General features: G+C 36.6%; 1 protein-coding gene across 2 annotated transcripts in view; it reads left to right on the top strand.

Moving 5' to 3' along the window:
* Window positions 1-24,641, top strand: part of LOC102224391 (polypeptide N-acetylgalactosaminyltransferase 18-like) — a 134,668-nt gene extending 110,027 nt beyond the window's left edge. The window contains exons 10-11 of one of the 2 annotated variants that reach the window (XM_023342692.1): window positions 10,418-10,582; window positions 22,464-24,641. In XM_023342692.1, the coding sequence (XP_023198460.1) occupies window positions 10,418-10,582; window positions 22,464-22,610 (312 nt within the window). In that variant the 3' untranslated portion in view covers window positions 22,611-24,641. Of the gene's footprint in view, window positions 1-10,414; window positions 10,583-22,463 lie in introns of both variants that reach the window. The other variant, XM_014473763.2, reaches the window with a different exon arrangement.

The following is a 24,641-nucleotide window of genomic DNA, read 5'->3' as shown; positions in this document are numbered from 1 at the left end:
ATTACAGCAACAAACAATATAATAATTTACGTGAGAGATTATTATTGGGAAGTTCAAGGAAAATGATTGTGTTTTTATGGTATTCAAGTCTGATAAAGAAAAACCTAAAATGCTCTGCCCAGCTTACACTGACACCCATGAATAAAATCCAGCGCAAATTTCATTTAGAAGTCATTTAATAAGTAAATAAAATTAATTTGGGTAATAAATCAGCGTTTTGCTGTAGAACATCAGAGAGTAAATATTTTAAAGAATAGGAAAAACTGCAGACAGAGCAGAGAGAATGCTGTGGAAGTGCTTAAAACAAGAGTATGACAGGGAAACAAGATTCTAAGATTTAAACATCTCATGGACCACCACTCAATCCATCACCTGAAAATGAAAAGGGTACCGCACAACTGCAGCCTACCAAAAGATGGCCATCCACCTCCACTGACAGGCTGGGAATGATGAGCATTAATCAAAGAAGCTGCCAAGAGGTTGTAGAGCTGCAGAGATCTGTATCTCAGAATGGAGAATCTGTCAGCAGTTGTACCCTCAACAAATCAGGCCTTTATGGAAAAGAGGAAGGGGGAAAAAACACTGTTAAAATAAAATAGTTAGAAAAAAATCCTATTTATAGATTAACAATACACTAAGCAAACAGATCAATACGTAACTTGTGACAATGACAATAAAGATTTATCTTATCTTATCTTAAACTAACTTCATCAGATTAATTTAGCAAGGCATTGTTTATGATTTTATTTGCAAGCCGTTAACATGGCGCACATTTTGAATTGTTAGATGCATGGTAAGTTCATAAATGTACTGATCAACTCATTATTTGTTGATCGGAAAACTAGTTTAGAATGAAGCAAAGCGTGGGAGTGTGCCTTTGCTGCATTGGAGGTGGTTGTTTACCTTTTAACTGCCTGTTTTTAGCTCTAATATTCAATTTGCCTTTGCGATCAAATATGCAGTGATTGTCTCAGTAAGTAACTGAAAAAAAGTCTTAAGAATGTGCAAATGTTTCATGTTTATATACTGAAAAACATAAAAACGTTTGTGGGTTTGTTTGACACCTGTCTGGAGATGAAATCTTGCTGGTTGATGAACACAAACAAATTATTTCCACTTTACTTCTTGTGATTTTTAGAAAATGCATCGAATGAGCCAGAAGCAAATTTCAGGCAGTATGGATGGTGATATTTCTGACAAACTAATACGGAATTGCTTTGTAACTCCGTCAGGTAATAGAAATTTTATCTGTGCCTCAATATTGTCGCAGCTCCTCTAAGAAAATTGGTTCGTGGCTCGATCAATATAGTCTGAAAATTAGACCTTTAAGGTTATTTGTCAGGAAAACACTGTTCCGTGTTCCTATATGTGTTTATTTCACAGTTCTGTTTTCCTTAAGACCAGTTAGAAACTTACAAGACCACGGATTGTTTCATCTGTACATGCTTGTTCTAGGAAATGACTGCCGTAAGGTGTCTGATGCTGATCTCCTATAAAAGCTCCAGACTGAATTGTGTCAGGAAGTGCATTAGCCGGCCTTGGAGCCAGAGAGGCTGAGCAGCGGTAATTTACCAGGATATTGAACTAGTGGTTTCCAGTGCAAATGAACAAGCTGCCAGAAATCTTGTAGCTCCATTTGCTTTGTAGGAGGCTAAAAACCAAGCAGCTGAACAGGTTTAATGTAGCCTTACACTTTAAAACAGTGTTTCTTGGGATAGAGAGAAGTGTTTCCCCTGTTAGACCTGTTTTGTTATAAAGAGTTAGATTTATTATTATATATGTGGACAGGTAGATACTGCTTAAATGGAGTTACTCCAGTGGGGAGTCAAGTTTAGTGTTTTGTCTCCAAGCTAGAAACTTTTCCTCTTCTTTGAGGATAAAACCCTCTTGACTTTCTAAAAATGTATAGCTGACCAAGACTGACTTGTTTCTGTCTTTTCATTATTTGAGAAAAAAAATCCCAAACACACCTGCCACCTGGCCATCCAACTCCTCTTTTATTCATACAGAATCTGATTTAAAAACAAATAACCTTCGTAAAAGACTTTCATACAGGCTTACTGACATTTAAAAAGAAACAGCCCAAGGCATAGCCAGCAGTAAAATATACAAAAACGCAGCTGGTTAATATTTCAACCTTTTAAAATGTACATTTTAGAAAATGGAAATATTTCAGGCACTGAAGTTGACTGAAGGGATCAATTTCCAATCTGACAGCCTCTGCAAGGCAATTAAAATTAAGCCCAGTATGTTAGTGAGAGAAGCAATAAAAACATCTCCTGTGATGTTTATCAACATAGATATAAAGCCACATATTCCTTTCACAACATTTTGTTATAAAGTAAATTTACATTGGATGATTTTACATTACAATTATACATACATGACATTACACCACAGATCTGTACCATCACCCATCTTACAATATATAGATTGTTTAGATAAGCTAATTGACAAATAAAATGTAAGGTGTGTGGAGTCCTCTTTGGTTGCCAACTTGGAGTCATGCTGGTAATGCCAACATTAAGCAGTGCATAGTTGTGAAGTGGGGGAAAAAATATGACATGGTTTTTGTTTTTATTAGCTTTTTGTTTTTGCACTTAAAAATCTGAAAACCGTGGCTTGCATTTGGGTTGCCCACCCATAAGATTGTCAATTTATTTATTTATGCACATAGAAACGTTGCATTTGGCCTATTTTTCTTTGTGACATAGTTCAAACTATGTCAGGTTGGACAGAGAGCAACAGTGAGGAAAATGTCTCAAGTTTTGATAAATTCTCAATTTGATTTAGATCCGGACTTTGACCAGGCCACCCTAACATATGGACATGCTTGATCTCTGCACGGATATATTGACATCTGTGTCAGCTGATGTTAGTCAATTGTTCACTTCAGTTTCGCCTCAACAAGTAAAACGAGGCTAACATTAATAATCTTTATTAATTTTTTGCAATTTCTGTTTCAGAATGGAGAAGGGAGGCGGATGTCAATGCAGCATTTTTTGGGCATGTAACAGTGATTCAGTGCAGGATTGTGGGCAATGTCAGCAGCGTGGTTGGTTTTTCACTGTGCTAAGAGGGCAAGGAGCTATACATAAAATTTTCATGGATATTGGTAAGTATCATCCAGATCAGTGAGATTAAATATTAATATTGACCCTAATTTTCATAACGGTGCATGGTAGAACAAATTTTTGTCTATCTTGTAAAAACTCAATAAAACGCATCGAAATGTGTGCCTGTAACTCGACTAAATATTTAGGGGGTGTAAATAATTTTGTTAGACATTATAAATGCAGGTTAACATCTATCCCTCCCCAGCCCTTTTACTCCCTCTAACTCCTTTCATTTAGATCGAACTCTAATTATGTTCTTGGACATTCTTGCATCCATAATGTTTCTGTTGTCTCCTTGCCATCACAGCAGATGGTCTTTAGGCAAACACCTGCGCTTTGTCTCTCTCGACATTTACAGCTGGCAATAATAAGCTTACCAGCAGCCTCAGACAGGGAAAAGTCACTCTCACAGCAAGAAGCAGCAGCAGCAGTAGCCACTGCTGCTCTGTCTGGCCACATAGGCTCAATTATCTCATTATCTGCAAGGGAGCAGAAAGGCAATGAAGTGTGATGGTGATTTTCATCTTCTTTTCCTTTAACAATTCTGTTCCATTTAACAAAAGATGAAAATTAAAACCCTCACAGTAGATCAAGGAAAAACCCAGAAGGACAAACAAGAAAGATAAGAATGGAAAAATACCCTCATAAAAGTTTCCCTCTAGGAGGAACCAAATAATCCTCCAACACTGCAAGGTAATTTTAATTTAGGAAAGACTGAGGTTTGACCTCACATGGCAAATTCTGCTTTTATTTTGTAGATATACTTTGTTGTAGAAATGTGAGGAATGTGTCAGCAATAACATTGTTCCCCTGGTTCTGCCAAGTACATCACATCAAATTACCTGGTTTTTAGTCTGGTAAAAATCAGCCCCTTGCTTTCTTTGTACAGAGGGTCTGGACCCTGCTGGCTGGAGGTGTGGACTCTGTCCCAGACAGAGCACCGAAGGGAGAGGAGAACCCAGCAGAATTGTTTAGACAGGCAATGGCCAGGCTACCTATTTTTACGAACTTGGTTCAGAGTTCTTACAATCTGCTATTTGGGAATCCACAAAAGTCCAAAAGATGCCTCAACCAGATATAAGCTTTTAGGTTTTTTTTATATTGTATGATTTTCAATCTCTTTACATTTACCATCATTGGCAGAAATCAATTGTAACTTGTGTAGCTTTTGCAGTTTTTACAGCAGTTGTCATAAATTGTCTGGCTGCAGAGTGAAGCGAGTCTACAGAGAGGTGGAGAATTTGTTTGGAAATAAAACAGCACAGAGCATGGCTTCTCCAATCCAGTCCTCAGGGGTCGATGTCTTGCAACTTTTAGACGGTTTTGCTTCAGCACACCTGAGACAAATAATGAGGTCATTAGCAAGATTCTGGAGAACTTGGCTGCATACTGAGGAGGCAAATCAGCCATTTGATTCAGGTGTGTTGGACCAGAGGCCCATCTAAAAGTCTCAGGACATTTAGACCTTCAGACCTGGATTTGAGGACCCCTGGCATAGATGGATGCATTTCTCTGAATTTAAATACTTTTTTTGTGATTTTTATAAAACTGTATCTTACTAATGCTGATTTCACCCAATTATAATTACTCTTTAGGACCAACGATATAAAACCCTTTTAGATATTTAAAATGACTTTTTTTTCTGGCCTTGTGAGCAGAAAATGTTTTATATTTAGGAGCACAATGAGCGTGTGGGAGTGAATGCTGAATGCTTTAAAACAGGATATTTACTATGTATACTGTATTGCAAGATCAGACTTTTGTTTAAAAAGAATTAAAAGCAAATTCAGGTATTGTTTGACTTTCACGTTGTGTGAGTTAGCAGCACAGTCAATAATAGCAGAAGCCATTGTGGTGCACAGCCTGTGGGGCCAATTTAAGAACTTTTCTTGGTTCAACAACTTAAATGCTCTGCCAGAGCTGTGATGCTGTCAAATCTGAACATGCCTTTGGAGGGTTCAGGCTCAGAATCATCACAGTTTTCTTCAGTATCAAAGCAATCCAGTGATGGCTGTCATTGCAAACAAAAGCTATTAAAAGATAAGTCAGCATAGCTTTGAAGCAGCCTTCCATGTGGTGCTTTTAAATCTTTCTTGATGTTTTTGTGTCTACTGTTCTGAGGCAGGGAAAAATTTGTTTTCAAACTGACTCCAACCAGCACGACCTCGGTAGAGCCATCTGGAAGAATAAACTGTGTTTTGTAATCCCTTTCTTGAATACAATGAAAAACGCCAATATTGTGTATTTGCCTGAAATCAGGTTGTTCTTTTTCACAACTGCAGCTTTTACTGTTACAGCTGAAAATTATTTTAATAAGGGGAAGGATTAGAGTTTATGTTAATATTACTAATGTCTTACTATGATTTTAGGGTCAGGGTACTTCTTTTGAAATTTTAATTCCAAGCCAGTGTATGTGTTGTTGGGATCCCACAACAACAAGGCCTGAGTACAAACAAGGAATGTTCATATTTTCATCACACAGTTGCATAATTTTCTATTTTTAAAGAGAGAGGTGAACACTCAAGCAGTTGTAAAGGGTTTATCTGTTTTAACAATCCAAATTCTCTACAAGCCCCTTTTACGCTTAAACTGGAGTGCTGCTTTGCTCATAGAATTATGCTCCCATCTTTGGAGTAGCACACACACCTCCAAATTGTACCCGTGATCGAGTATGCTAATTGGTGAGAGACCAAAGGATGTTTTCAGTAAAAGCTAACAAAATTAACCTGTCAATGGAAAAACCTTTCTATTGATGAGGTTGGGAAAAGATGCAGAAGCAGCTCCTAGGATTTATAATAAATTTCCTATAACGAAGGGCCAACATCAATAATATAGTTCAGGCTGTGTGATTACCTCACATTGATGAGTAAAAATTGTCTATCCTGAAATCCTACCTTATTTTGAATAATTCAAGTATAGTGGAAAGCTTCTATAAAACATCTTTCATTCACCATTAATGTTCTAGACAATTTCAAAGAATTTATGCTGACACTTTGACCCTGATGGAGCCCATTGGGCTGAAACTTTAGCATGCATTTCTTTGAAATGGCCTGGAAATCAGTGGGTGAATGAGAGATTCTGCTGATTTATTTCCTTCAACTATTTCAGCTTAAACCTCAACCCTGTATTGTTGGAAAATATCTTCAGCATATATGTGTTTTACACCCAAGCAAACACCGACAAGAATTACCAGTGCGTGACTCTGCAGGTGCTGTTGCACAGTGTCAGCCTGATGCGAGGTGTGGGCACTCAGTTGTAGGAACCATGAAGCAAATGCACCTCTCATAAAATAAGTAAAATAGCCTGCTATGTCACATTAACTTTATTTTAGGGATGTAAAATAATGCTACACCTCTAAACATTATTTACATTACATTAAAAATTATGGTTTAAATAAGGTCCAGGATATATTATGCAACTTCCTGGACTACAGAAATACAAAAAATAAAAAAAATCTTCACATCTTTTGCACCTTGACATTAGAGCACCATAAAACCCCCTCGAACGATAAATACCTGGTCATTCCAGTAACTTCCAATTTATTATAGTCAGTCACCCGAGATGAACCAGAAGGGCCAGATTAGATCATCAAACTGTAAGTCTTTTATGACTGCAGGAAGATTTCCCTTTAATCGAAATGTCATCTGCTCACGTTGGACTTAAGCACCACAAATCCACCTAAAGCTGACGGCTCCTGTGTTGTCCACACTTGTTAACATGTACATCTGTCAGGAGAGATTGTTATCTGTCAAACAAAGGTCTGTACTAATCTTTCTATTATCAGATGTAAGTCACTGTGACAGGAGAGGAGATGGAAGTAAGCTTCCTGTTGGATCTATAGAGAGAAGCGAGCTTAATCACCTGCATCAGCACACATGCGTACACCAAGAATTAAACCCTTCTTCCAAGTCGTTCATACATTCTTAGCAAACTATGCACATTCAAGCAATCAGCTTCATCGGCGTGAACTATTGTCTGTCTCAAGGAGTTTTTAAATGCAGGCTGAAAGGTTCTTTGGCTGTTTCACGGTGCAATAATGGCTCCTATCTAGAAATGTCTTGTTCCCGTAAGACGGTCATCATTCTCATCAATTACCTCCTGTGAGCCCTCACACACACGACTGTGGGAGCACACACACACACCAAGTCAGAGTTTCTGTTTGTTCTGTTCTCTGTCACCTTTCTCCTTACTTTTTCACCCCGATTTAAACTTTTTCCGCTTGAACAGATTTCATGTTGTCCTTGATCCTTCTCTGTTCTCGTTACTCATCTTTTTTTAATGGCAGACTCAGCTAGATGCTTCACATATCTCACTTTTTTTTAATGAAAAGGTTTCAAGTTACCTCTCCAGGCTTGGAAAAGTGGGTCAACACTTGCATGCATATTGTCTCCTTATGTTTCTTTTTTCCAGGTATCTAAATATTTTCCCTAACTAATTTTTAGTCTGAACCTACTTTTCTCTGCTCACTCTCCCACCCTTTGCCACTCCTTCTTTTTCCATTCCTTTTTGTTCTTCATCCTAATTAGAACAGCTCCTGGATTTTTGTTTATTTCTCACAACATGAAAAGTGGAAATAATGTGGCGTATGTTGGTTAATTTTGCAGGTGAACAGAGAAACGCACAATTAGCATTCAGAAATTAGCCTACTTTAAGAGAACCTCCTGCGGCTAACATTGATGAACCCTAAACCTCTTTAAAAACATAGGTTACTGCAACATTGTTTTTTTTGCAGTGATGATGGATGTGATCTTTGTTTAATCGGGTACCTATAATTTAGTAAAATGTACGTTTTGACAAGCAAAGCTACCAAAATTATCCCTTTGTTTTAGCTGAGTAATGATATGAACCAAGCTGGAATTGATACTGAATTGGATGGTAATTATACATTTCTTTCTTTTTCTTTTTCTCTTTTTTTTGTTAAAATTAGGATTCCAGAATGCAAGTAAAACTCTCTTATAATTTGTAGATGATTTTTATTGGTGCCCTTAACATTTTACAGGTATTTTCAAGCAAAGACATTAATGTTTTCTGCCTGCAACATCACACAACCAGAAAAAACACATCTTTTGGAAAGTTTTGTTAAGCTTCGACACATGTGTCCGATAATATAATCGGTGTTCATAAGGGTCTTGTTTGTCTGTTTAATGTGTTGCCATCTTGTCAAATTTATTGGACTAGTGGCAAAAGATTGACAACCTGCTCACACATTGCAAAACTACTTAAATATTAATAACAAAAGATATTTTTCCTAAAGGCCTCTGGCGAGCATTTGCACTGAGTTGAAATGTACTCCTTTATAGAACAGCCCAGTTAATGCATGTTTTGATATCATGTGCAAACCTGGCCATGATTGCCTTCCTGCCTGATAAATGCTTTGTAGCCACACCTCAGTAGCCCTAATCCTTTACAATAGGGGCTTTAAACATACATTCTAAATATCAAATGTGTATTTAAAAACTAATAAAATGTTAACCAGAAAAATTCATTTGTTTTAAATGAAAACACAGTATTTTGTCCCTATTAATTACCTCTGGTAAATGAAAGTTGATCAATTCAAACACTTATCTGTCTGCTAATTTGCATGGTCATTTCTTTCTCTCCCTGACTATGAGAAAGTGTGTCATGCTTTGATTTCACCCCAATCTGACAACTTTGACAGCCTGTGTTTTGGTGTTAGTCATCCTGTGAATTCATGTCTGCAGCTTGTTGAAAAGTCTCCAGCTCAACTTCTGACAGGAGCAAGAACTCCCCATTGTTGTAGCTCTTTTGTACTGGCTACCTCTCTATTTTTTGTAGAAATACATATAAAATTTAACAGTTTTGACATCATTAAATGGATTTCCTCTCTCCTACCTGTCAGATCATAAAGCTCATAAAATTTGAACCAGGAAAATGAAGTCTTAAATCTATAAACAGTCTGAGGTTCTGGCAAGCAGGTGTTCTTGGTTGTAGTAATATGCAGGTCAAGGCATAGAGGAGCTTGTAGGATTACACTTGTTTTCAAAGATGCCTTCACGGTTTTTATTAATACAGTAATTTTTGCAGTTTATTTTGCAGTAAATAGCCATTTTGTAGAAGGTAACTAAAAACACAAACATGTTTTAACATGTTTTCTTTACATTTATCCCTGTAGAATAAAAAACACTTTTGGTATTAAACCAAACAGACTTTGCTCACTTTCTCAACTGACTGCCGTTTCATCTTCATTGCATTTTCATCCATAGTTAAACTGAACATTACTTGCTAAATTTTTAACCTGCTCTCAAGCAGCGTTTATTGTGCTCTGTGTCACCATAGATGTCTGACTAGCCTGCGAATATGGTTTCCATTATACCTGAAGTCCATGTTGTGTTGTTTTTACCTTCATGTTGGATTAGCAAAGCTGTGAATCCATGAGTGCCTGTGTATTTCTCTCAGTGCTGTTGCAGGAAATGGGACGGTTAAAATGCACTCAGGCTGCAACCCTGGAGAATAAACCAATGCTCAGCAGAAAAAAATTAACTTTATAGCTGAATTATTAATACAAACAGACAGTAGATGCTGTAGATGAGCAATAATACTGAATTCTACAAAACTGCAAATTAAAATCAGCGTGTTGTACTTTTTTCTTAGTTTTGCTGGTCCTGAGATTTACACAAGTCTTTTTTTTTTCCAGTTCATGACATATTTTTTGACTGTAAATGTTAATTCTCACAGTCTGAATTAGCTAAAAGTGGTGCAGCTACGTCTCCAAGGAGACGGATATAAATGCCTTTGCAGGTGGGCCTTATTGTTGTGTTTTAGATTTTGAGCAACGAGTGTGATAACATTTCCCAAGAGTGCTACCAAAGATTTTCTTTTCTGTCTTTTTTTTTTTATCTGTTTGCAATAGGTAATGGTACAACACAAATTAATTAAAAGCAGACATTTTCTTCAGTGGTTATCTAGTCAAATTAAATTAAGTATGAGTTATGTGATAGTAGCTCAGAATTAGCCACAGTCTTTTTACGTGCAAAAATGATTTCAGGTCATTTCTTCAACACCCAGAAACAGATTCATTATGAAGAGAAAGTGTAGCAATATTAAGTATTAATCTGGTTTATATCTTGTTTTGTTTGCTCACCTCCTCATTTGTGAAAGCATTTTAAGTTTACAAAAAATGTTACATTTTACCTGAAACATTTGCATGGTATTATGTAATGAATACAATACATACGTATTATTTTTATATTTCACAGGCTTCGAACAATATCCCATAATTAAAAATATGTCCAGAAAAAAGTCCTGCCTCCTGACTCCCAGTCGTATCTGTCTCCCAGCAGAATGTGTACTTCACCAGCTCCCAGCAGATTCACCTCGGCGTTCTCAGTCCAACCATCGACGACGACGATAACAAGTGTCTGGTGGATGTGAACAGCAGGCCCAGGCTGCTGGAGTGCAGCTACGCAGCCACCAAACACATGAAGCTCACCTGGACTTTTGCTCAGGTGAGTCTCAGCACCAACCCTCAGATTTCTACATGGTTTAAAAATGTCAGCTACTTCATTTAAAATGACCACTGTGCTTCATCTGACTGAATCGCTTTCTGGCACTTTGCAAGAAGCTGTTACTTTCTGTTTTCTGTCTGCTTTGCCGAGCAATGTTAATGCTTTAAATAATTAAATTGGATTCTGGCCTCTTCCTCTCCAATTTGTTTCCGACTCGAGGCGCCCCCCCCGGGTTTGTCAGCGCACAGATCATTCATCTGCCGTTTTATGTGACAGGCGTTTTAAAAGCACATCTGCCTCCATTGGATAATGAGCTTCCACACGTTCACGGTTCCTGGCTTATAACAACCCTCTCTTATTTTATAATCTTCACACTTTTAATGTTGACTTACAGTGTGTCAAATTAGTTGAGGGAGCTGGATAATTAGTAACAAGAAGAAATGGCTACATTCAAGCTCCGGGCTTCTCCGGGTTGTTTGCACTTGTACATATTTTTCTGTATATCTGTGCCTTATTTTTAGTCTCAGATTGTTGTTCAGATTGGAAAATAGGCTTACTTTACAATCATACCGACAATTCATCTCTGCCCCCACTGAACGTCCAGCATCCTCAGAGAACGATACGACCTCACCTTTCTCCAGCGCTTTAGGTCCTTCAGTTTCTGTGGTTTCTGGGCAGACTGGCAGGGGAATCAGCCTCTAATTAGCATCAGCCTGAATCAGAAAGATTCTCGCTTTCAATTCACGTTTGGGCTCAAAGATCAGAGACCCATTAGGCAAACCCCCACAGGTTTTTTTTATTTAAAAGAAAACTTAATTTTCTCCATGAAAAGTTTGAAGAAGTTAAATTACGCCTTGAGACGGAATTAGTTCTAAAAGAGCAGATGAAAGTTTAGATGTCTAAAAAGTTTAAATGTATAGGAGGAGTGCTATGAATGAATAATGTGAGATTTGACCACTTTTACCTTTGTAAGTACAAGAAAACTTTCCTTTCATCTTTTTTTATTAACTGATTGGAAGAGCTGCCCCAAATATTGTGGGTTTTTAATTTTCCATTTGTTATTACCAGATGTTATATTTTACTAATAGCTACTAAGTTATTTCACATATTTTTAATTTTGTAAATGGAAATAGGTTTTGTCATTAAGTGAGTTACTTTTTTTTAATGAAATTGAAAACTAAGCTTTAATTCAGTTTCTCTTATTTTTTTTAACTTGGAACAAAATGAAAGATTATATAAGAATAGAAAATAAAGTCTACTTTCTCCCCTCAAGTTTGTCCAAGTTGTGTTCTAGCAGTCTCTAGTTGACCAGATGTAAAATTGTCAGCATCTCTACGAGGATCGTTTTCATGGTCGTCTTTTTCTTTGCCTCTTTTTACTTTTATCATCAATTATTAAACTGGTAGTTCTATAATCACAAGTAGATTGTAGTCATGGTCAATCACAAACATAATGCTCATTACCTGGCATACTCTCATTGTGGAAGACAAGATTTCCTTTAAACATGAATCACGGGGCGTCACAAAGCACAGTAGTCGGAGCAGGCGTCCCGTACATAGAGGCTGCAGACTTCGACCTGGCGGTCCCAAGCTTGACCGTCACATAGAGGCGGCAAAGACATGCGGTTCCTTTGCCACATGCCTTTGTCTCTTCTCTCTGATCCCTTCCTATTGGATTACTGTCAAGTAAAGGCCACCAGTCCCAACAAATTTATTGAAAGAAAGAAAAACAATCACAAAAGGTCAAGCCAGACCAGAGCATTTCAAAGCCAAATTTATTTTGTTTATTTGGAGTTGGTCCTGAATTTCCCTCATCAGGTCAATGTGAAACAAAATCTATGGCTAAACAAATAATTTTTAATTCGGCTTACAAATCTCAGTGCCTTTTCTTTCAAGGTGATGGTTGGGGTTCTTAGCTAAATCAGCACACTCATAGCTGTGGGTGTGTGTGTGTGGGCGTGTGTGTGTGTGTGTGTGTGTGTGTGTGTGTGTGTGTGTGGGGGGGGGGTGTAAAATTAAGCATTACTGCCATTTTTAAAGCTCTGATTGCTTTTCATTTCAATAGAATAGGAAGATTCACTGCAAAAATAGGCACAAAGAAAATAATGGTTGTATATTTAACACTGTATCATGCACAATTTGATTACCAAATAAAATAAAATCAAAATAAAATATTTTACCACATGACCACTATTGTTCCCATATGCCAAGAATCCCTCATATGTCTTTATTGTTATGGATAGTAGAACAATTCTGACTAAAGTGATGAGCAATGATTCTATGGTAACATTAATTAATTAATTACATTTCAGTGCCCAGGCTGGTCACTCCTGCAATATGCTGTCTGCATTAATGTCAATCAATCCCCTTGACTTCCCAAATTCTTGAAATTGAAAGTGAAACTGACATGTTGACATATGCCATGACTAATTTAGTCAATAGTTATCTGATCACTTGAGGGCACATGTTCAGTGTTGGAATTTCATTCCTAAGCTTTTAGATTATTCTTACAGAGGCCCTCAGGGGACAAGGGTGAAAAACACAAGACAAGAAACTTGGTTTGTTGCGTGCATCAGATACGCTTGGCAGCCCAAACGCAAACTGCTATAGAGCAATGGTTCTCTCAAAATTATTAATATGTACAAACCACTGACCCCAGCATTCTGCATACCCTCACCCGATTTTCAAAACTGTTTCATAAAATAGTTTTGTATAATAAAAAACATTATTTTACAGAGCTCTACAACTGATCTTTAGGCTGCAGGTGATCCATAGCAGCTCTGCTTAAAAATGAATGAAGCCTATAGCTAAAAGAAATAGAAGTTGGGTGGATTTCTGCAGACAGAGGAGGAGGAAAGCTAAGAATGGAGATAAATGTTTGATAAAAAACAAAATTGTAGTGTGTGGGCAATGAAAAAAATAAAACAAAACAAAGGTTTTTGACTGTGATGAAAAAGAAATGAAGCAAGCCAGACCATGGGCAGCATCTGATTTGAAGCATGCAGTCTGAATTATTAATAAATAGATTTTTTTTAAATATTAAAGTCAACTTAATTCTAACAGAGCAGATACCAGAAGGGGATATCTGATAAAAGGGGAAGGAGCTGAGAAAAAATAAATTCAAAGAAACATTACAGACAGTTGGGTAAATCCTCTAAATTGTACTAACTAGAGTTTACTATTGATATGATGCCCATTGCATCTTAGTTGTTCTGCTTTTATTGGGTTGTTAATGGCCAGAACCTACTCTTTGGACAGCCAGTAAAAAGTTTCATTTCACAGAGTTGAGGAGTTTGTCACTATTCGTTAGATTTACAAGAGAGTAAAGTAGCAGAGTCAGAGTGCACCATCAGGCTGACCCACATAGAGCCTAATCAGCAAAAATTGCCTGCTTTCAAATGAAGTCAAAGTGTTCGCATCAAGTGAAACAGCAGTTTCTTTTTTATTCTGCTACACTAAATATGAGGCAGCACTTAGCATTTTTCTGCTGCAAATTTGACGTCTATTATTAAATATGGCTTAAAGTGCAAAATCAGTGCTCAAGCACACTTGACAAGCACATTTTTTTAAAATGATGAACACCAACTCTTGCTTTCTTAACACTGCAAATACAACAGAGGCTATAATCAGAGACATTGTTATTACTGAATATCCCTGTCTCCACTCAGTCTTTATTGTGACAGTAGTACTACATTGACCAAGCTTTCACTCCTGAGGTTTGACTGGACATCAGGTCAGGTGATATAGAGACCCGGTGGCAGTCATGTGGGAAGATCTGGGTGTGTCGAATTTCTGCATACATGCGAAGGACAGATGGATTGTGGCTTTGCTTGCAATAATCTTGGCAGAGCTTCAGTTCGTCCGGGCGAAGAGAGACCTGAGCTATAAAAAGGATTGGTCTCGAGTTACCAATATACGTACAGATGATGACAGAACGAGATCCTGGTCACATCCATGGCCTTAAAGATAGGGAGAGGAACTCCATGCAAAGGATAAAGAATTGCTGCAAAATTGACTTTATACAACTATTTATACTTCCTTCTTCCCTAATATTCATACAGTCCTTTAGTCTTCGAGGTATAGGACAAGTGGTTTTCTCAAATAGTTCAGGAAGAAATGCAATGTGTACAGGACATCAACTGAACAGTGAAGATTTTATTTCAAACTGCATCTCTAGTCAGAGTTATGAGAGTCATGAGGGAATCTTGGCCCAGCTGTAAAAATCTCTGTTGTGTGATCAAACAAAACACCTGTTTCCATTAACCTTGGTAGCTAATTGTTTTTGGAATATCCCACCAAATATACCAGCAATCAAAAGTAAGGCGTTGGTAGAAAATCACAAACTATCCAAACATTACCTTGTGCATGTTACATTTTTTCAACATCAGGCTCGGTGTATGATAATGAATGTGTTTCTCAGGTGCATCATTCAATCTACACCCATCAAACTTTTAGACATGTAATCATTTTCGGTTATGTTTGTGCTTTCATTAATCAAACTTTTAGTAAAGTTTGTACATTTTAACCAACAATATATGACAAAAACTATGCTTAGAAATGGTTGCTGAAAACATTCTAAATCAGGGTTCACTTAAACTTAGTTACAGAAATTAAAACTAAGAATGTTGGAATGTAGTGAAGTCACAATATTTTGCATTACAATACATTATATTAAATGAAATGCTCTTTATTCTTTTGTTTTATTTAGCAGGTAAGTAGGTTTATCCCTCAGTAGTAAGTTTATTGTAACATAAAAAAAAAACAGAACAGAGTTTTGATTTTACTTTAATTACTTTTTAACATTCACTTAATGCACGCTGCTCCACTATTTTCTACTCTTTGTCTTCGCCGGGTCTTTTCGTTCAGCACATCCTTCAAGCTGAGTGACCTGAAGATTGAGTGTCCGGTTGACAGATTGCCTGACTCGCCAGCCCGGCTCCATCGCCAGCCCATCTGATGGCTCCCCGGCTGACTCGCTGTCTGAGGGGCTGATTAACAAGCGCTCCCACCTTAATAGCAACGAATCAATAGTGCAATCCAACTCTGCACTCTGCAGAATGACAGGAGAGTCGACTACAGAATAGAGGAAAGTGTGGTGGATAAATGCCAAATGGTTTTCTCTCTAACAGAGATGATTTTTTTTTGTAGCATGTGTGTTCCAGTGCAGATTTTAACTTAGCCTGCGTGTTTATTGTGATGAGCCGACGTTTTAGAAAAGCCCTCAGGTAGAGCACAGATTTCAGTGCCTTTTGTTGAAAGTCTGTCAGGAATTCACACGCTTTAAATAATCTAGTTTTCTGGAGATCAAAAGACAAGGAAGACTTTTGTGATTATTTTACTTACTTGAAGTCTGCCTCTCCTTTATTATAATCTATGAAGGAAATAGCAAAATCATTGAGTCCTATACTTCTATAATCTCCCTTTGGCACTCACAGCACCAAGTTATGATCAACATGGATTGCTAAAGCCGGTGCTCTAAAGTTTTCTGGAACCAGCTGAGGATTCATGTAATATCTTTTTTATTATTTAGGTAAATAAGATAACATGATGTGAGCTTTCACAAATAAATTTAGAGGGCTTTTTTTAGTAGTCATTGTTACTTTTTTATTTTGTATTTTTTTACATATGTGTCAAAAAATACTGCGTTCTTTTGGGGGGGGTTTTACACTAACTTAAATAATGCATTTCAAGAGGCAGTAGATTTACGCTTCTGATTACAGTAGCATAAATCTAAGTGTAAATGTGCAGGGTACACACTTTTACTCTGCATATTGTTGTTTGATCTCTTGTATTAAATAATTAATCGCGAGCGTTTTCAGTATTTTTATACATATTTCAGCATTTGCAAGGCACTTGTCCTGATTGGATGCACTAACATAACAAAACGCTTTCCTCAATTAAAAACAATCAGTCACCATTTAACACAGCATGTTTTATTAAGAAAGCCATTTCAAACAGCAAATTTAATAACTGGGAATTTCTGAGCCTGTGACCTTGTTAAGAAATTGATCATAAAAAGTGTCACACTGCTGGCACCCATATAAGTGATTGATGGGGGAACCACAATGACCTCAGCCTGAGTTGGTTCTTTGCCTAGTCCTAAGCAAAGTTTACAGAAGTTTTTGCACAATAACCAATGAGACATTACTGACAATAAACTGAAGTCTTATAATCTTACAGTAAAGGAGTTGAGCAAGATCACCATATGGTCTTTAGAGTCTCCATGACCTTTGAAATAATGCCAACACCTATGAGAGCACAGATATCACAGTTAATGAAGTTTCCTTATAAATGAGCGACATTTGTGAGCTTTCACCATCCATTTCAGTTTTACTCTGGAGAATGACACAGCAGTTTCTACTTTCATAATTTTATCTGCTGCTCAAGAAAGTGCTGATGAAGGGACTTGGCAGCTCCTCTAGAGCAAGCCATTTTGCACAAAAATAATAATCTGATCAGAAAGAATCATGAACACAAATCCCGATATCTGTGTTTTATGGATCACTCTGAGCGGATTGGTTCAAAAACACACCGATGTCCTAAAGCTTAAAGTTGTTTCATACGAGTCACAGTAATGTAAAATTATGTGAGCTGCAGCCATGGATTTGGATAAGTTATTCCTTTTGAATGTTTTAGAAAAAATCATCTTACCTGCAGAGTTACTATATAAAAGAAACTCAGAGGTATTGGCTTTCACTGATAAACAAATAAATATCATTTTAAAGTTCTGCATAAGCAAAAACATTTTACATGTTTTCATAACTATTAAAACTGGTAAGTGTTTTATCCATAATGTTTACTAAGGTCATCAAATCAACTTCAAATCTGCTTTTTTGTGCTGTTCCTGTTGCCCACTGCTATTCTCCTGTTATTCTAATCCCTTAACCCAATGCCAGGGGTCTCTGACATGTACATTTTCCTTTAAAACTGCAGGCAAAAGCATCAACAAAGTGGGAGGTATGTGTGCTTCTCCCCAGCTCCTCTGCTCTTCTTCCGCTTCCATTTGAAGCACTACTTATACCAATCTTTAAATGAAACGGACCAGATTATGACATAACATATTCACAGCAGTTGCAGTGCCAAAAGTGACAATAAAGTAAAATGCACTAGCCTTACCTTCTGTGACAGCTCTGTGACCATTGATCACCTCCAGGGTGATCAAAGAAGGCCTGCAGTTATCTGTTAACACTATTGCTATTAAAAGATGCCTATCTACAGACAAGTTATTTTTAACTAGCCCACTTATAGAAATGTTGAATTTAACCCACAATATACTGAAGCATGGTGGCCCAGGCCTATCTACTGCATTATTATCAGGGTTCATATGTTTATGGATATATTAAAATATGTTTACAGGTCATGTTAACTGAATGGAAAATGCTGGAATGGGTGCTTCAACCTTAAATACCCCAGCGGCATTTTGGTTCTAGGTCAAGAAGATTAATGCTATGAAGTGGCCAGTCTTTTTTCCTGGTTTTTAATTCAATAGGAAACTTAGTCTGGATATTTAGCATTGTACTTTGTACAGCAAAACATTTTAAGTTAGTGAAGAGGTCATAGCCTACATAGGTTTTTGTAACCACCTCATGTTAATTATTCTTTTGGTGTTTTGTTAAATTTGATATTTTATTTCATGTGTTGCTTGACGTAGAAATGTCCATAATAACACATAGGATTTTTTTTTTTACCTTTACATTTCTTATTTTAAAAACAGAACAGTGCGGGGATAAAATGATTTGTGCAGAAACAACTATTCCCATCAAGAGAAGAACACTTCACTCATAAACAATTTCACGTTTTAGCCCAAAATTTGATGTTCACATGAAGACTCAGAATCTTGGGGGGAAAACTACTGTATGCTCATTTTCTAGGCTCACACTGATGGTCATTCTATTGAGAGTGTGTGTTTTTGTTTTTATTTCCTTGGACGTGGGTGAGATTTTTAAAGCATACTGTTTTTAATGGAAAGCAGCTCTCGTGAACAGCACAGCGAGTTTGACACAAATGAGTTTCGTCTTCTTTCTCACGGGGCCCAAGCTCATTAAAGTATATTACTGTTTGTGCCAAAAAAAACGAAGGACCTACTTTGGTTTCCAGCCTGTTGTTGAAGAGAATAAAATGTAACACACATGCATACACACAGGGGAGAGAAACATGCCCATATTAAGTGAAAGCACAGTCCTTATTCAGAGGCGTATTGTGTTAAGCAATAACTACAATTACACTAGATAACATTAAAGTACTCGGCAGCATATTTATTCAACTTTTTTAACACTACATCACCTTAATTGCTGTCAAACATCTTAATGTTAAACAAATACATGGTGTCATATAAACATTAAGCTTGTACCCTTTGTGTACCCTTGCTAATAATGTCACTAAAGATAACAATTGATGGGACCAAATCATTTTTAAGAATTTGAGATTCAATGCAAATAACAATTATTTGTGCTTACACATATGCCAAAATTTAACTAGCATAATCAATAATGTCCACTTATTTTCCGGAGCCCATTGAAATCCTTTAGTTTTCACTAGATTGGATGTCTGAACTCATTGCAACTGTGACAAAAATAAAAATCTGTGAAGCTGAAATAAGTGAGTTGTTAATAAAATTGCTTTAAAATTAATGGACAACCAAAAGAAACAAAATTTCAATCTTAGAGTGACATGCAGTCGTTTAAAAAACCAATAATGAAAGGTTTTAAGTACCTCCTTGGTGTTTTCATAGGATTTAAGTGGAAAATAGCAGCTTTGAGCTGCTTATCGAGTGCATTGATTAACTGGTCTATAGCAGCAAAGCACCAAAACTCCTTATTTATTTTGAAGTGGCCACACTGATGATGATCAAACAGGTGTGTGCTAACACAATGCTAAGGTGGAAAGCTGAACAGCTGAACAGATCAGAACAAACAACTTGGTCATTCTGATCAATCTAGGAAGGTTTTCAATAACCATTTCAAAACAATTTGTTGAAGTTCATCACACTACAGAGATAGAGAGAGTATTCATGAGCAGAAAACATTTTAAACAGTTGCCAGTTTTGAGTGATGTGACACTTTGCACACATTTGAACTTAATTTCATTAAGCATTTGGTTGCATCGGAGTGTTATAGAGGCTTTATAGCAAAAATGATATGTGCAAAAAACACATTCAGCTCAAGCTTACATTTTTATATTTTGCTTATTTTAATTATGCAAAAACTTTATTTAGCCTAATAAATATTTAGCATAAATATTACATGTTAATATAAATCTTAAATACATATTTTTCTCAGCATTTAGCTCAAGTTCTTGAAGAGTGAGGCCCCTCTCATAACTTAAACCAGAAGAGCGGCAGCACTTTTGCCTCCTGTCCTTCCTTGTTCTGCAGTTGTAAACTGATATTAATTTGTGATCACAAGCTGTGACATTTCAAACACAAGGTCAAATGAATGTTGGCTATGGTTGACAGCTACCTATTTTTCACAGCACATATTTAGCATCTGGTGGGCTGCCTGTTGGAAAAGATCCCAGAAGTTAAGTGTTAATTGTGTGGTTAATGACAAGGTTAATAGTAGGATGAATATCACCCATTGATTTAAATTGATTCACAGCCATTTACCAATTATAAGATTTATTTTGTAATGCATGATGCTTCATATTGGTATGTGGTTGTTTGTTTAATCAGATTAATTGACATCATATAAGCAGGTGTTTACTTCAGTGTTAGAGCATGGTTTTAACTGTGCTCGGCTTATTCTGCTCCCCATGGTTTAAAGTGTTTGTGTACCCTTGCTGATTTTGAAATGTATTATAATATTTACAATGTACCTCTGAACAGTAAAATGTGAATACATGTCATTACCAAAATTTAAATCTAAGGGTTATTAAAAAACACAGTACAAGACCAGCCACATTTGTGGACTATTAAAAACAATGAAAAAAAATTGCTGTAGCCATACTTTGATGTAGCCATAAAGGAGGGTTAATAGTGCATGTATTTGCACCCAGCTGCTATTGTACAAACATCATTTGCATGCACATGCAGTCAGATACAGAATATTGTTTTGGATGTTTCTATGTTTTTTTATGTGAGAGTAGAATAAACTACTCTCAACCAAAACAATCCAATGATGGATGGTAAAAGTGATTGGCAGCATCTTAGGTAACCTTAAAGATATAAACCATAAAGTTTGAAGCCATAAAATCTTATTTTGAAAAGCCATTGGTGACTGTCTGTTGTAGGTATTCTATTCATATATTGCATAAAAATATACAGGAAAAACTGCCCTTTCTTATTGCCTTTATAATTAAAAACATTTATTTTAGGGGTTTATAATAGCCAAGGTGGAGGGGCCTAAGTGTCACGTGTGGTTCTAGAGTGACAGGTTTTGGTTTTCGGACCCCTGAAGACATGTTCTTCACATGTGTCACCTAGTATTCAAAAAGCACTGCATTTTATTTTTATATATATATATATATAAAAAAAAAAACATACCTAGAGACTTTTCACTGACTAAAATGTACCTAGTTCATGTGTAAAACCTAAAGAGTTACATTTAGAGTTGATTGATCCAAACAGGTGTGTGTCGTAAGCGCATCCAGCACATGTGTCACACCACTTCCACATAGAGCAGTTTTGCCACTTACTTGATTCTGTAAAAACTGCTTTTCTCTACAGCTAGCATAAAGAATATGTTTCTGAAAAGAGACAGCTAAATGAAATGGTTATCCAAGGTTTCTCTGTATGAGGAGACATAGTGACCTAATCTGGACTCCATTTGCGCTAATGTTGTAAAAACAAAGATTTGAAACTTAATTTGTGGTCTCGGTCTCAAGTTTTATTAGCAATCTCTTCACTTATAATCAGGAGTGAAAGTGAGTCGATGTGCAAGTCTGCAGCTATGACAGGTGATGCTGTGCGTGCTCGTGTTTTCCTGTGAAAGGGTGCACCCAATTAATCAGCTAATGATGTTTCATCATAATCTGCTTTAGCTTCATAATAATGATCACACATGTGTTTTTCCAGTTGAACACTATTCTCTTGCTCCCGGATTATCAAAAGCCCTTCCTGTTGTCTTCATTAGACATTGACATTCTGTCTCATTCTCCCTCCAGACAACATCCAACTTTATTATGTTGTAATTCAGAAATCTTAAAGCTTGACATGGATTTGGTAAAAATGGCTTTTAAGCATCTGTGCCTTTAAGGTTTTTGTTTTGACCTAAGTTTCCTTAGGGAGAAAAAGCACACTTATCAAGTCTGATCTTAGTTAAGCTACTGCTTTCTCCTGTGTGCTTCAGAGCGTCAAGCTTGCAAAATATCTGTTTCTAAAGAAGATTCCTATTTGCTGTTTCTAAGTTCATCAATGCATTTTATTAAAAATATATTTGCCCTCCTCATTTCTATTGAACCAGTAAGTGTGTTTTTTTTCCATATGCGGTTTTTGCTATTTTTATTAGTTTGTGCCAAGTAAACATTACAGCTATATTGCATTTAATGTTTTTATCTCATTGTGTTAACTTTATAGCCCTTCTGACAACCAGACGATGTCTCATTATGTTCCGTTATGCAAACTGTAAAATACAAAACATGAAGTTCTTTATTTTTATGTATCTAATGGATGACAAGGACATTTGATATCCTCCAAACATGTAAATGCAAATCGGCTGGACATAAATGCAACTGAAAAATGTTCTCCAGTCAACATTAAAAATGGGGTTGCTCATGTTTACAGAGGTAAACATGTTCGCTTCCAAGAACAGAAGGGTATTAGAGAAAGCTGAAAACATTCATTACAAGTGGGTCGGTGGTAGATTATTTATTTAGGTGCCAAACTAATGTCTGCTTTCCTTCATCTTGTTTGTTTATTTGTTGTTTTTTTTTTCCTTTTTCTGCAGGGGGGAGCCATCCAGAATATTGAGTCTCAGCGTTGTCTGGAGCTGGTGGAGAGCAAGCAGTCAGCGTTCACCTTCCAGCTGGCCATTCAGGACTGCACTGGTCAGAAATGGACTATCACAAACATTTTGACTGTCCTACCACAGTGAAATCTGTCAGGATGGAGTTATGACACCCATTAAGAACCTACTAGAGTCCAAACAGAGGGGGACTTTTCCCAAAAACCCCAAAAGAAATTTACTCTGGATGAGTTTTTACCCAAAAACTGGACAAGAATACACATGCTTCTATCATGACTGGACCATCAGTAACTTAACAACCTTTTCTACCAATTAAATGAGCAAGGAGACACTCACAGGTGGAGAAGATGCTGTCCAAGCTATTAAGCCTGCCATTAAAATGAGATAAATTACGGTTTGTTCTTCAAGGGGAAAGGCTCATGAAACCATGGAAGCAGACTGTTTATTGCAGGAGTGGGGTTGCTTTGTTATTTTGGGTCCCTGTCATTTTGAGATGGTGCCTGAAACCCCATTTGTCTCTTTGCAGAATCAACAAAACAAAGTTATGACCATAATTCCAAAATGTCTGAGTGTATAGATAGTTGGGGGATTGAGCAGAAAACCTGCTAGAATGCAAAGCAGCTGATGTTGTTGCACAAATCAAACATGGAAGGCAGTCATTAGTCGTTATCGTCCTGTTTGGCGTAAGATTGAAGACATCAAAGAAGCTCTAAAGTCTCTGTATCACAAAAACCTGACAAAGTGTAATGCTGAGCAATGACAGAGTGATTTAAACTCACAGCATGATAGAAACTCTGCCCCCTCAGAAGTTTTATAGTCCGTTTCAAAACTAGATGAAAGTCCTGCAGGGACCGCACACGTGTGGTCAGAGACAAGGACTTTAAGATTTGATGCAACTTTATGAAACATCTGGGTAACCTTGTCGTGATAATGAAGACCAACTCAATTGGAAACTGGGCAGCAAAGACCTGAATTCATAAGGATTTCAGAAAAGCTAAAATTTTTGTTAAGGACCCAACTTTCTTTCAAGACTGGCCATAGCCAAGAAAGAAGTTACACTTAAAAATGAAACAATCAAACTTTTTATGTTGTAGGACTTTCATTACTTATAGCCACCCCAGGTAAAATGTCAGAGGAACTAATTTTTATCTCAGTAATATAATTTCACAGTGAACTTTATTTCTGACATACAACTCCTTCATTGCGGAACATTATGCAGCTGAATGACCAAATGAAAACCCATTTTCAGATTCATGGTATCGGCCTCATAATTTTTCTTTAGTAAGATTTTTGGAAGAGAAACATATTCCCCACCTCATGGAGCCCACCCACGAACAGTCACTGAACAGTTGCTTTTCCATATTTTCATTCCAGATTTTTTTTTTTGCTTTATGCCAAACCCACCACAACTAGTTGCCCTTGTAGTTGTCAGCCAGCAACATATGTTGAAGTCATAGAATAAAGATGCTTTTCCCTGACATGACTTCCAAAAAATGGATTGGCACATAGATGGCATTTAATAATTTTCATTTTCAAGAGTAGCTAAAAGAAAGAAAAATACCCATTTGTCATTTCTTCTCCTATGACAAAGTAAAACTTCCCTGATCAATTAAAATAACAAATTTTAGGTTGCAAAATTCTGATTATTTACTAATGGTGTCAGAGGGTCTCCAATGTCTTACGTTCATGCAGCTAATTTATGTAAAAGCACTATATTTAGGCCTTTTTTTTTTTAGGGAAAGTTGAAGCCAAATTTGCATTTAATTTGTAGTTGGTCAAACTCAGAATTCTGAAACCAATTTAGAAATAAATTAAACATAGTCTATTTAAACCTTCAGGTTTTCAATCATAAAACTTTAAAAACCATATCAGCATACACAAAATAGAAAATAAGTGAAAACGGTAAAAATCGACTAAACAAGACTTTAAAAACTAAATGACACAATAAGCAAGATTCTTAAAAAATCTCTTTTTCTATTAAAATCTTATTGTGCAATAAAATATTTTAAAACATCAAAATAACAGTAAATTATTTTCTAAAAGAAATTTAATGCCAGGGCATCTGCTGTTTTTTAGCAACTTTGGCCCTATGATCAATCAATCAATCAATCAATCAATCAATCAATCAATCAAATTTTATTTGTATAGCACATTTCAGCA

The sequence above is a fragment of the Xiphophorus maculatus genome, chromosome 2 (assembly GCF_002775205.1).
Source record: "Xiphophorus maculatus strain JP 163 A chromosome 2, X_maculatus-5.0-male, whole genome shotgun sequence".
Classification (NCBI taxonomy): Eukaryota; Metazoa; Chordata; class Actinopteri; order Cyprinodontiformes; family Poeciliidae; genus Xiphophorus; species Xiphophorus maculatus.
Note: the sequence above shows the minus strand (reverse complement) of the source record. Positions and strands in the feature narration are given on the sequence as shown.